Genomic DNA, 14,081 nt, shown 5'->3' with positions numbered 1-14,081 from the left:
AAAGAATTAATGTATGACTACTTAAATATGTTTTTCTGTTGTTAGGCTAGCCACTTATCCAACATTTCAGTATTTTTCTGCTTTGTCTATTTTGTAGATTAGCAACAGATTAGAAAACATTACAATCTGTGCTGATTAGACTGTCCTATTCTGACCTTGAACCTTGTATTTTGGCCAAGAGTCTTTTTTAATGCTGTACTGAAGTTAAAAATATTTCATTAAGTTGTTGGCATTGTAGTTACTTTTAATAGCATAAATTTTAATTTAAGATAAATGTTGCATCCGGCAACCCAATGAAATTCCAGGCACGGATCCAGCTGAAGAATTAGCTTGATCCTAGAATCCATGGGAATTTGTTTTCTCCCTCTTTTAATAACTATCCTCCTACAGTGCAACGTTCTGCAGATCCAGAGCAGCCGTACAGCTGTGCTGGGATAATGCTTCCAAGTTTATTTTCTCAGTGGTGGTCTGGCCGGGATGATGGAGTTTCTTGCTACATCCCTGAATGATATATCGTGTGTGGCTCTTCCAAAGGAAGTAAGTGGAGTTGAAGAATGCCTTGCAAGCTCGATTTTTACTGTACATAAACTGTCATCTCACTGAAATCCACGGCCTGCATTCCCAGTGAGAGAGTTGAACATTATGGATCAATTAAGAGATTATTATTTTGGGCTCCGGTTTTAATGATTTAAAATTATATGTAATATTATCTCTTTCTATGTGCATTTGTGAACTCAAAACTTGAGAAAATTGTTTTGAATTGCTCTGTTAATGAGCTCCATTTTTGTTAATACTATAATCTATTTGAACAGGATGGTATAATTGTGCTTGAGTTAGTAATCAATGTGACAGGGGTGGATTGAGTGATTGTAGTGGTGGTGGTGGAAAGGAGTGGGGGGATACAACTGCTAACTACCCATCTTCATTTCCTCCCTGCATTCCACGTTCAATATGTCTGATGTAGCTAAGGGCTATCTAACCACAGATATATAAATAGAAAAGTGGTGGTATATTGACAAGAATATATAAATTCCAAAATTCCAGAATAGCTTAATTTGATCTTGATAAAAATGAAAGTTAGATTTTGAATTTAAAATAGGTTGGGCTGAAGAGAAAGATTCCAAGCTAAAGACCCTATTTTATATTGCAATTTTTATTCCTTCCTCCATGGCCCATTTATACATCATGAATGGATTACTTTCACTCATACTAGAAGGTTTGCCATGATTACTGAAAAAGAGTCCACATACCACCTGAAAATGGGTGTAGGATAATCCAGCCTGTTGATTGTTTCCACGCAGAGCATGGGTTTTCCAATTTGAGATTGGCAGATATTTGATACCATATTGAATGCTGCACAAAAGTCTAAAGCAATATACATGTAACTGTACTAACTTCTACAATATCCAAGCTGTCTGAGTTCTTACTGCATATGTTTGATATGTGCTACATCTTAACAGTAACTTATGATGTAGCTTTCTAACTCTTTTCTGGAATCAGTTCTATTGAAGGTCCTTTAAAATTATTTTAAAGTATGCATCTGACTGAGATCATGTTAAAAGCATATTTCTTCAGAACTACAGCAGAACAGTTATTAATGCAATGAGTTGTTGTTCCCTTTGTGGCACATCAGGCAGCATTTTTTACTTTTCTGTAGCATTTGTCAGTTTTTTCCTGAGGCTCAGCTACTGGCTTGACGCTCAAACCAGCACAGATGGAAAGTGTGTAAGGAGCTGGGCAGGTTTGAACCATTCACCTCGAAGTCTGGTGCTGATGCCACTATACCACCAGCCAGCTAATGTAATGAGTAATCACTACATAAATGACTCATTTGTTGCTATATTTTTATTTATTACAAAGGATCAAAATAAATAGATATTTGCTTTTAAAATGATCATGGGTTTTTTCAGTATATCAAAATATTCTGTTTTGTTTTAGTCCATTTTATTCCATATTATAAACATTTTTGATAGTTTGCTTACAAACTCAGTATGATCCTGGGTGATTATGTATTATTAAGAAGCTTATTTTGATATGTTGCATTTATGCACTTGACTTTGTTATGCTATAATCAATTCTGGACAGGATAGAATCACTTTTCCATCTGTAACTCCCTTTATATATAAATATATCCAGATTTTATGGCTATTAAATAAAAGATTTTTGTACATTTGTTTGAGCCAAAATGTCATTTTCATAAATCACTCAATAGCAGAACAACAGGTCACATACTCTCTTATGGCACAAACAGCAGTGCAATTTCCTACCCAGTCAACAGAAGCAATAGTGAGCCGTAATTTGTCTGCATTCCCCCAAACTAAGTGAAAAACAGCCCTGTACGTTGTTAATTTCATCAAGGCATACACTAGAAAAATGATGAATGGGATTGCCAGAATGCAGTGCCACTTTTTGAGGTTTAAGTCCAAGCTAATTTTGAGAACATAAAATTACTAAAACTCCAAACAAAAGACAGACTCTAATAAAGAAAATGTTTCTCTTATGTAGAATCATTTTTTATATTTTTTCCCTAATGAAATATAATCTAGTAATCTGGTGCTGGTAAATTAAATTCAGAATTTCCTGCTAGAGACCAAGGATCAATCAAGATTAGCATTCAGGTCCACCCTGCAAATAAATGACACATTAGACCTTGTTGAGTTTGAGTAAGATTTCACAGCCCTCTGTTCACTGGAAATGGAAACAATAGTAAAGGACTCTGGTGCTGAGATTTAGTGATTTAACTCTCAGAGCTTGAGGCTGGGATGGGTATAGCTCTAACTTTCAGTTGCATTTAGATCCTCGTTATAGCCATGTCAAACAGGCAGATGCTGAGCAGAAATTACCAAGAAACAAAGCTCAGAAAATAGAGGAGGGGAGCCAAACCTGGAAGGTTCCTGCTGCACTGGTTACCAATAGAAGCCAAGGACAGGTCAGAAAATAGCTGATTAATTTGAACAAGTAAAGATTTATAATGAATGCAATAAAAGCAAAATAAAATTAATGTAAAATACATTGAATATTCTTTTAAATACATGATATGTACACAAAGTCTGCATAGTTTAAAGGGTTTATAAACACGTTAAGCAATAATGCACATCATTGGACAATGCGATGGAACAAGTGATTGAAAGTCAACACTGAATTGCTGTTGACATGTTAGCAGAACTGAAGCAACCAACATTTAGGGTAAAAAAAATAGCTTTAAGCTTTATTTTCTCTGGTTAGAACAAGTTGTCATAAGTTCGATTGAATAAGAAATGGGAAAAGATTTACATGCCGTGGGCTGATCTTTTCTTCCCAATATCAAAGCTCAACCCTCCCACCATTCTCAACACTCTCCATTCCTCTGACACTTCAACCCTTTTCACTGATCGTTATAAGCATATAAGGAATAGAAGGCAGATACTGAACAGTCCTCTCATTCAAATAGTAACTGATCCTATGCCTCACTTCCACTTTCTTACTCCATCTCCATACACTCTGATTCCAGTAGTATCCAGATATCTACTCCTCCCAACAGGGATTGAATACATGTCTGGGCATCCACGGCCCTCAAGTTTGAGAAGTCTAAAACCCAAGCATAAAGTTTCCATTTATAATATTTCAAAAAGTACCAAGTTCTTAACCCAAGGCAATTCCCATTAAACCACCCTGACCGCCTTAGTATCCTAAACTGCAGTATTACAATATCTTATGCATCCTTTGCTGAATTCTACAATCTTTAATTATAACAACAATCTTAACAGAATTGTGTATCAAATCCAAGTTCAAGATCCTTCAACTAACTTCACCTTCACAGACATATTATGTTCTGTAAACACACTTCAGTGAACAAATAATTGCATTTCTCTAAGATAACTGGACAATACCCTGATTTCTTTTTCCCTTTTTCAATCACAAGGTTATGCTTATTTTATTCTAATTCACAAGGACTAATCTAATATCCAGAAAACTCTGAAAGATCAAAACTACTACATCCACCATCTGCTGGCTACCAAACTACAAAAGAACCAGGGATATACTGTATGCTTAAAGTATTTGCCAGTTTTCAGCTTCACTAACTACTCCAGTAATGAGTCTTATGACTAACTAAATGTGTGTAATCATATGAGAAATGCAGTCACAATCTTTTGTAATTTACAGTGTATCTTCATGCTGTAATGTTCTATGGTTCTAAAGTAAATACAATGCACTTGTTTAATGCCTCTGCAATTTCCTTATTCCCCGTTATGACTTCTGTCTTTGCATCTAAGGAACACATTTTCTCATTCACTGACCTTCCTTTATATATATTTAGAAAAGCTTTCCTAATCCACTTTTGCCTCTTGTTGATTTATTTTAATAATCTATTTTTTCTCTCTTTCTAGGATTCATTTGTTGCAATTTTAATATTCTTTCAGGCCTCCAGCTTTCCTTTTGGCAACATTATGATCTTGAGCTTTTAAATGATTACAATCTTTAAAATTTCGTATTAGACCACTTTTCCTGAGGGTTTTCATCCATCAAGAAATATAAATCATATAAATCATGAGCTACTCTTTAAACATTTGTCATTGTTTAGGTACTGTGATATATTTTAATTTACTTTCCCAATCTTTCCTAGTAATCTTATCTACTTAGTTTTCTTTTTACAGATTTAATACCCTAGTTTCAAACTGAAGAGAATCACTCTCAAACCTAATAGACATTTCTAACACTTTAGGAGATGCTTCTGAGGTTACTTGTTTACTAAGGCAAGAGTCAGCAGGTTCTGGGACTTGAGAAAAAGCTGTTAGAAGAACTTTGCAGATCAAGCAGCATCTGTGGAGGCAAAAGGATACAGGGTCTTTATCTGAAACATTAACTATCCCTTTGCTTCTGCACTGTATTCTTCCAGTAGTTTGATTTTTTTTAGTTCATTCGAGCAGTCTCATAGTAAATATAAACTACTGTTTGCTTGTTTAATCCTTTTCACACTGTCTTATACAGTCAATGAGAAAGAAAATTATTGCAGCATTTAAATTCAAACACAGTACTTATGCTCTCCACTGTCTGAGATTATGATTTGTAAACTCCACAATCTGAATGAGTTGCACGGATGTCAATTTGAATCTTGGCCTAGGAGAACAGTGTCCACACATCAACTAATAGATTCATCAATTTTTTGAATATATGGTCAGAAAGTTGTTTTCTGAACACTATTTGAAAAGACACAGTCTTTGTTTAGAACCTATCTCAGATGGCTACTCAAATCCATCTCAGATCCAACTGGACAGCATTTTGGACTTAACAGCATGACCATTATTTATTTCTTTATAGAAACAGCATAGTAACAAGCCCTCCGGAACCACAAATCCACACTGCCCAATTATACCGATGAGACCAACTAACCTACTAACCCATACATCTTTGGAATTTAGGAGGAAACTGGAGTACACAGATGAAACCCACACAGCTACAGAAAGAATGTACAAACAACTTACAGACAGTAGCAGCAATTAAACGCTGGTCGCCAGCCCTGTTATAGTGTTAAACCAACTGCTATGCTACTGTGCTACCCATTAAATAGTGGCAGTGTGCAAGTGACATTCCACTGCAATTTCATACCTTCCTTCTTCAAGTCACAATGTCCCTGTGCTGTTCCTATAAACTAGGAACTGATTTATAAAACTAGGTAGGAAGATCCTGGCACTTTATGCTCCTAAATTATATTTTTTTGGAGAAAGTTGAAAGGGCATATGACACAAAGATTTTGAAAGCAATTGTGAGTGGGTGATTTGTGAAACAATGAATGGGAACAGAACTAACAGTTTTGAAATAAAAATTGAAGTGAGAAACTATGTATGGAGCAGGCTCATTGCACAGTAGTTAATATCGCAGTGATGTATACAATATCAAGATAAATAAGCAAATAAGAATCACTGGCTACTTGAACTTAGATGCACTTGAGTATCTCATTTAAATAAAATGTCACCGAGGAAAACAAATACTGTGTGCAAAATTCACTGTCAAAAATCAAAAGATTGGCTAGTTTTATAGAGAGTTGAACTCCCACAGCAAATACCAAGCCAGTCTTCATCCTTTTAACTCTTCATAGGTTCAGATATATTCTCAGATGGTCTCTCACGAACACCAGCTTCTATGCAGTCGAGAACTTGAAATTATCATTACTGGAAGATCGCTTTTCAATGTTGCATAAATGTCTATGAGATTTGGCAAAGCACTATATAAAGGACGAAAGGGTCAAATTAGAAGCCTTAAAGGTTTTAACTTCCACAATAGTCATAGACCAATACAGCATAGATACAGGCCCTTCAGGCCAACCAATCCATCCTGACCATGGTTCCCACCAAGTTAGACCCAATTTTCTGCATTTAGCCCAGGTCCTCCTAAGCCCTACTCCTGCTGTACACATCCAATTGCTTCATAAATAATACTATTGCATCTGGTTTGACCACTTTCCATGTACTCACTACCATCTGCATTAAAATGACTCTCCTTAAGTCCATTTGAATCTTTCCTCTCACTCCTAAATCTATACCCCCTATTTCTGGCAAAAGGCTGCTAAGATTCTGCCTTGTCAATGTCTCTCGTGCTTGCATAAGCCTCTATAAATTCACTGGTCATTCTCTTACATCCGAAGGAATAAAGACCAATCCTTGCCAACCTTTTCATAGTGCTGAAAACATCCTTGTCAATCTCTTCTGAACTTTATCCAGATTATTCATATATTTCCTATAACAGGATGAATAGACTGTACACAGTACCCCAAGTATTGTTTTACCAACAATTTATCTAAGGGCAACATAATGCCTCAACTCCTATACTCGTTGCCCTGACTGAAGAAGGCCAGCATGAAAAGTGGCCTTTTCACTACCCTGTCTACTTATGACACCATTTTCATCGAACTCAGCGCGGGTATTCCTAGCCTCTCTCTTCCATTACACTCCCATTTTTAAGTCCTATGCCGGCTTGACTTTCCAAATGCATTGCCGCACATTTATCTATATGAAATCAATTTGTCACTCCTTAGCGCACGTTTCTAACTGATCAAGATATACAATAACCTTCTTCACTATCAACAACACTTCCTAATTTGGCGTAATCCACAAATTTACTGATCAAGCCTTGCGCTTTCGCATTCAAGTCATTCATATAAATTAGGAATAAGTCCCAACGTTGACCCTTGCATAAAACCACTTTCAGTTCTAAATCTGCTACTGATGAGATTCATTTTGTTGAATGACTCTCACTGAGTGATCTCAGATGTCCACCTTGAAATCTGAAGGAGATGGGTGGAGAAGTAACAGCCTTGGTCCCGCGATTGACTGGATAATTGGAACTAATCAAGAACAAAATTAAAGGGATTGCGTCGCAGCAAAACCATAAAATCCCGGTGAAAACACTGGACTTACCCATACAGAAGCGAGGACAATGCAGCTATCAAGCAGGAACAGAGGGAATAACATTTAAAAATCTTCCATTTGTTTTCAAAAAGTAATAATCCTGGGTGTCCGAGCTGTTCAAATGAACCTTATTGAAATTCAAAGAACTGATTTTCTGAGGAGAATTTCCCGAAACTAACATAACTAATATAAAATAAAACTAATTGCTATTGTTGTTTGTCATGAAATGGGAAAGGTCCTGGGCAAAAAAAAAAACACCCGTAAATCTGCATTGAATCACAATCTGAATAATTTGAATTATCGTGTAATCTCAGAGGTCGAAATATGTCAATTTACATCATTAACCCAAACTAAACCATGCCGTATTATTTAATCGGCGCCTATACAGTTTTGTTTTAATTCCTTGTGCCGTTTTCTTGTCTCAGCTCTGAGCGAAAGGTGTTGGGGGCGGGGTGGTGCTGAGGACTTAAAACTACGTCGTCTTCTGCAGTACCATTCTGTTTATGAAGGAGTCCGAACAGACCACATCAGAATCGCACATTCATTCCCCCATTCCCCACCGTCTGGATTATAAAACCTTACCTTATTAAAGCTTATTATTATTATTATTATATATATTATTATACAAAATGCTGGAGGAACTCAGCCGGCCAGGCAGCATTTACGGAAATGAATATACAGTTGACCTTTCGGGCCGACAGCCTTCGGGTTGGATCAATGAAATTATATGCTATGAAATGTTGCCATTACGCAATCTCAATATAAAGTCACATTTACCTTTCTCTCTCCATATTTGATCGCCAGATTTCTATTCCATTTTCTATTTTATCATTTAATGATTGGTGAACTTAATTTCATTTGCGTTGACTGCTTTCGACATCTTGCCTGAGTGGTGGTACGCGGTTAGTAGAACAGACAGTAGGTGAGGTGAAGCTCTGATCCTGTGCTTCAGTAATTTCCGATGTGGACGAACAGTGGAGGTCGCTTAGGAGGAGCTGCTGATTCCAAATGTTGGCCATTTCTCTTTTCCACCGTCGCTGCCTGACCTGCTGAGTTTTTCCGACATTCTCTACTTGTATTTCAGTTGCTGAATCATGTTTTCATACCCCTAATTAAACATGTTGCCTGCTGCCAGTTTTACCGAGAACAATCGAGTTTGCGGCCTGGGGCAGCATCAAAACAAAGGGAAGTGTTACAACGAAATATCCATTGTACCAGTAAGCAGTATGTTATAATTTCATCTCGTCCTGAAACCAGACAAAAATTTAAACGTTATGTTTTCCTCAGTGCCTCCTAAAGTTACATTTATGAACACCTAAAACCTAAAGGGTCCCCGAAGTCCCAAACCTGAACGTTTTGTTTCTAATTTAGCACCTTAGATTTCGGGCGGCTGTTGGCCTTGGGTACGGACCGGGTCAGCAACTGATGCCTAAACTCCAGCGACGCAAAGCTGGCGTAGATGTTTGTTTTCTTTGAGCCCTGACTCAACTGACATGAGCTATCTCTTTCTTATCCTTTTAGTGGAATAAATAAACAAATGGTTACTGTTGTCACTCCGTCGTGTCTATTGTCGAGGTTCGGGGGTCTGATGGAAGCAGACCCAGAGCGCCATCAATCAGCTCAGCAACGCCTGCATCATAGCACATGCACACGGAAAGAGACGGGAGAATGTCATACATGGCGACACGATCACTGTAGTTTAAATATAAAGCAATTTTTTTATTTACAGGATTTGTAAAGACTTGCGGATAAAGAAAATATATATATCTTTTATATGATGCTTTCATACACAGCATATGACTATCAAAGTCATCTGTGGAATTCAACGTACCTACGATATCTTGCCCGACAGTATTAAAGTCTAGTCACTATTATAAATGAAGGTGTAACATCCCTTTCGTACTTTGACCAGCAAAGCAGTTGAACGACATCGATACGCCAGGAGTGGAACATTCGGCCGGTCTGAAATATGCACAGGACCGTTCCTTCCTCGGTTTAGTGATATTTCTCTTTGGCTTCTGAATTTTCCTGTGATTTTGTTACTTTCCCCCTTTTAGTCATGACGCTGTAGTCCCACACAATCGGCTTGCATTTACAACCTCCTTTAGCTCGCTTTCTGGCTTCCCCGCAACCATAAACGGCCATGTCTACAATTAAAAAAGGACAACGTTGGTTTGCATTCCGAACAAGCATCATGTCAAGTGTGTTCATTATTAGTGCTACCTGTCATGTCTATGTTATCCCATCGTTTACCTTGATCTATTCAGACAGCACAGAAACAAACGGAACTAACTGAAGATTTCAACCCGGGAAACAAGTTAACTGCATCCAAGTCCAAGCCAACCTGCATCAAGAGAGACTATTCATGTCTCATCGGGTAACACCAGGAACGAAATTCAGTCACCATTCACACTTTTGGGAGACATGCGTTGATAAAACAAATTAAGAATTCTACTTTGATTATTGATATTTAAACTCAATTAAAGTACACGAATTGCACATGTTCAAAAGAGCCATTCACTATCATTGACCATGAAATTTGAAATGTAATTTCAATTCTTGGCCGATGTTTGGTCTCTCTAAAGTATATAAATTTCTCTTTGCTTTCTTTCTATATGAAAAAATGCGAATTTCCGGAGTAGACGGTAGTAAGTATTTTAGCAGACAATAAATCCATTAGATATATTGCGTTCAGTTTCTGTATTAAGGCCTTTTTTTTTGTTTCTGCAAGTCTCAGGGATACAGTTTCAACATTCGAAAGGATCGGATGTTCCGAAAGAATCAGAAAGTATCTGATTGAGGATCTTCAAAAAGAAAAGTTGAAAACAGTTGCAAATCCATTGCCAGATCATGAATTTCGGGTTAACAAGTTTTAAAATATTTGTATGGACGTGATAAAATTAAACTATTTTAAATGGAAAAGTGTACAAAGTTTAAGTATTCTCCGGGAATTATTCAAGGCAAATATATTGATTATATGTTAGCCCTGCTGTGTGTCCCACTTTGTATCTATAAACGGTTTGTAACAAAGTGAAACAAATATATACTGCACATTTTAGAAATCAAAGAACAATTATCTCTAATAGCTGATTAAAATTAATTTGTTCAAAGTATGTATAATGTGAAGAGGTGGTTCACATTCACAGAAACTGTCGTATTTTCTATTATTTAGAACTTCTCACCTTTGTTCTTTGGGAAAGCCTTGAAATATTGTTTTACCAGAATATTTCGTTTTGAAGGTGATTTGCAGTTTGTGGTATTAGACATGGAAAATATGCATTTCACTTAACAAGAAAGCAGTGATTTTAAGAGATACTTATAATTTCAAGTGTATTTGAAAATCTCCTCTTTGTTCCCAGATATAATGGGTAAAAAGAAAGAAAACAGATACAACAGATTTTGAAAAAAAAATTAAACAGATTTTCTGTGGCCTCTGGTTTCCAAAACTATTGAAGGAATTTTCACGAGATCTCCAATTCTTTAATCCACTGACATCCTTGGTTAACGAATAACATAGTGCAGAAGCGAAAAAGTGGGTTGATGATTATTGTTCGAATGTGATCTAAAGGAAAAGTGTCCCTTCAGAGAAAAAGTTCAAAGGATTTGTATTCCATCTTCCGCGTTTTAATATTAATTGCACCTCCATATTAAGGTGATTTGTGGTTAATTTCTAACAAATAAAGAAATGCGTATCCTGCTTGAACAATTAGTAAGAATTTGTATAAAATGTTTGCCTCTGTTTTGTCCATATACCCCTGTTGTGGCGTAACCTATACTTCTGTTCAATTAGACGACTCTCTGTCTTTTATTTCCTGCTCCAGTTATAGCAAGTGTTACAAATTTCCATAGCTTGATAACAGATTCCCTTTACTTTCGCACACTAAGCAAAGCACCCCCTTTCCGAATTTGACTTTCGTTAGACTTGCCTATAGAAATCTACTTTTTCCCCAATCACAAAGATCTTCAATAGACTCTGATAAAATGGAGCGAAAACTTTGTTTCGATTAATTAATTGTGGATGATTGTTTCTGAGTTGTCTGTTTAAAGCAACAAGCTCGATGTGCTTTATCTGTTATCGTCTGGGAAAGTTTTATAAACACAAAACTGTCTGTTTATCTGAATGCATCGGACTGATTTATTGCTACTGGGCTCTGTGAGCCGATTCGTGTACATTCAGGCATTAACACAACCGCGCACACATCACATAAACTCACGCACAGTGATTCACAGAATCACATATATATACACAGATAAATTATTCTCACAGAATTTCATGCATATATGAAACATTAATGTCATGCCACAACCACAGTCACGCGCATACATTGGCGCGCGCACACACACACACACACACACACACACACACACACACACACACACACACACACACACACACACACACACACACACAGACACATACAAATATATATATATGTTGTAAACTTGTCCCTTTACACCTCTGCAGATGTAATTGAATACTTAATAAAACAAACCTTCACATAATAGCTCGCGCGTGTATATAATGCACATAAACCCACAGACATACAAGAATAAACAGACGAACAGACAAATTCAAACACATACAAATACAATCCTCCACAAGCCCAGGGCCGGATACACAAACTTGTGTGCGCGGTTTTTAAAACCTCGCGAAACGTTCTGTGTTCTAGCAAAGGGTAGATTTTTACCAGGTTGACTGGATGAATGTAGCCGTTCTCATACTTGTCGTTGGCTAGGATCTGCCTCAGATGTGCGATGTAGCTGGAAGCCAGCCGCAGGGTGTCGAGTTTGGAGAGTTTCGTGTCCGGTGGAACCCAGGGTAGAGTGGTTTTGAGCCGTGAGAAGGCTTTGCTCAGCACCCGCATTCTGGCCCTCTCCCTGGCGTTCGCTGCGTTTCGCTGAACCTGTTTACCTTCCTGGGTCACCCCATTCAGGGGAGATTTATTGGAGCTCGTCTTGCGCCTCTTTCCTGAAGACCCCCTACCCTTTTTGGGGGACTCGTGTTCGTTGTTGGAGCTGTCTTCGTTGCTGTCGTTGGAGGTGCAGAACTCCTTGTTAGATTTCCTCTTTAATGCGTCGCATTCCTCCTCCGTGCCCAGCACTTCCATTTCTTGAAGATCTTCGGCATCGCTAACGGACCCAGTGGACATGGTATCGCCACGATCTCCCGCAAGTTGAGTCTAATGACCGTAAAGACACCGAAAAGGTTCGGAACGTGGCGCTTTTCAGCTGGAGTGAATTCCTCCACTTAGTTTGGTTGAAGACCCTGCGATCTGGATGCGACATCCGCAATTTATCGCACTGCGGTGGAGGCGGGTCCTGGAACAGGAGAGGAGGGCTCACTGGGTTTTGACAGACGCTGCTAGCGCGCGATTCTCAGTTCGGATACTTGTTCGGGAAACTACAGAAATTCGACATTTTGTGACTAGTCTATAAAACAAATCTGGAAATTCTTTAGCAATTACAACTAGATGATTTGACACGAATAGATACTTAATTTATTGGCGAAGTTCAAGGTATTTATATTCTCAGCAATTTAAAGAAAATTTCCACTTACATGTTTTATGGTAATATTTTCTGTAAATATACTGTTAACTTATAAAGGAAATCCCCCCGAATGGCTTTCTTTTACGATTTCTCGAATCAACAAACGCTTTCTGTTCAACCCTGATGGGCCCGATTCACCAGCTTCAAAAGAATTACCAGTCGCGGAGTTCAATTATTGTATGCATTCATTTATGTGCACTGATTCCTTTACTCCACGCAATTTGAAATAAAATATTAAACAGGCGTGTTGACATACCTTGGTAAAAGGAACTAATTGTAACCTCAAAATCAAAACACACATTCTTCAAAAACAGGTGAAATGTTCATTAAACTATTGGTGTTTCTGTGTTTTGCCTTTTGTCTACCTACACCACAATATCGATTACTCTTCAAAATTACCTTATCAGCCTTAACATACCCTGAGTAGTCCTAAGACCACGAAAAGCCCTAACTATGTAAGACTAAGTAAGCCCTAACTAAGTAACACTCTTCCCTGTTCGCTCATTCGTGGTTCGAAGAATAAAATATGTCTTTGGAAACAAGTTCATCCATATTCTAGTTGAGCAAAGTTTTATCTATATTTAGGGAAATTCTGCCGTTGAACTAAAACCGGCCTCCTGTCTTTACAACATTTCTCCAGATTGTTTGCTCTATGTTTGTCCCTTGGTTTTGAAAAAATCCCAAGCCATTCATTCAAACGGCGCCTGGAAATACTGGTTTATAGTACACACACACACACACACACACACACACACACACACACACACACACACACACACACACACACACACACACACACACACACACACACACACACACACACACACACACACACACACACACACACACACACACACACACACACACACACACACACGAGCGCGGAGGTTTTGAGGAAATAGTATGACAAGATCCTCTTTTGCCCTGCTTTAAGACGGGAGTTTAAAGTTTCTTTTGAGCCTCGGAAAACAATGGCGTATGTGCGGAAACACGGGAGATCCAAGAGACCATGCATTTTGTGCTGATGCTCCGCGTGAACGTCTAGAGCTATGAATAAAATCCGATGCTGTCTGACCGTTATAAAGCCAACGTTCAGTCCATGCCTGGATAATCGTACTTCCTACTTTTGTTGAAACCCTATTTTCATCA

At 37.9% G+C, this 14,081-nt stretch overlaps 1 protein-coding gene across 1 annotated transcript; it reads right to left on the bottom strand.

The window, feature by feature from the left end:
• Nucleotides 1-9,078: 9,078 nt before the first annotated feature.
• tcf21 (transcription factor 21) lies at nt 9,079-12,685 on the bottom strand. Its single transcript, XM_073055434.1, has 2 exons — nt 12,074-12,685; nt 9,079-9,532 (listed from the first exon to the last, which is right to left on the bottom strand). The coding sequence occupies exons 1-2, from the start codon at nt 12,533-12,535 to the stop codon at nt 9,443-9,445; spliced, it is 552 nt and encodes a 183-aa protein (XP_072911535.1). The 5' UTR covers nt 12,536-12,685; the 3' UTR covers nt 9,079-9,442.
• Nucleotides 12,686-14,081: the final 1,396 nt, after the last annotated feature.

The sequence above is a fragment of the Hemitrygon akajei genome, chromosome 9 (assembly GCF_048418815.1).
Source record: "Hemitrygon akajei chromosome 9, sHemAka1.3, whole genome shotgun sequence".
NCBI classification, from domain to species: Eukaryota; Metazoa; Chordata; class Chondrichthyes; order Myliobatiformes; family Dasyatidae; genus Hemitrygon; species Hemitrygon akajei.
The sequence above is the reverse complement of the archived record's forward strand: the minus strand, read 5'-3'. Positions and strand labels throughout refer to the sequence as shown.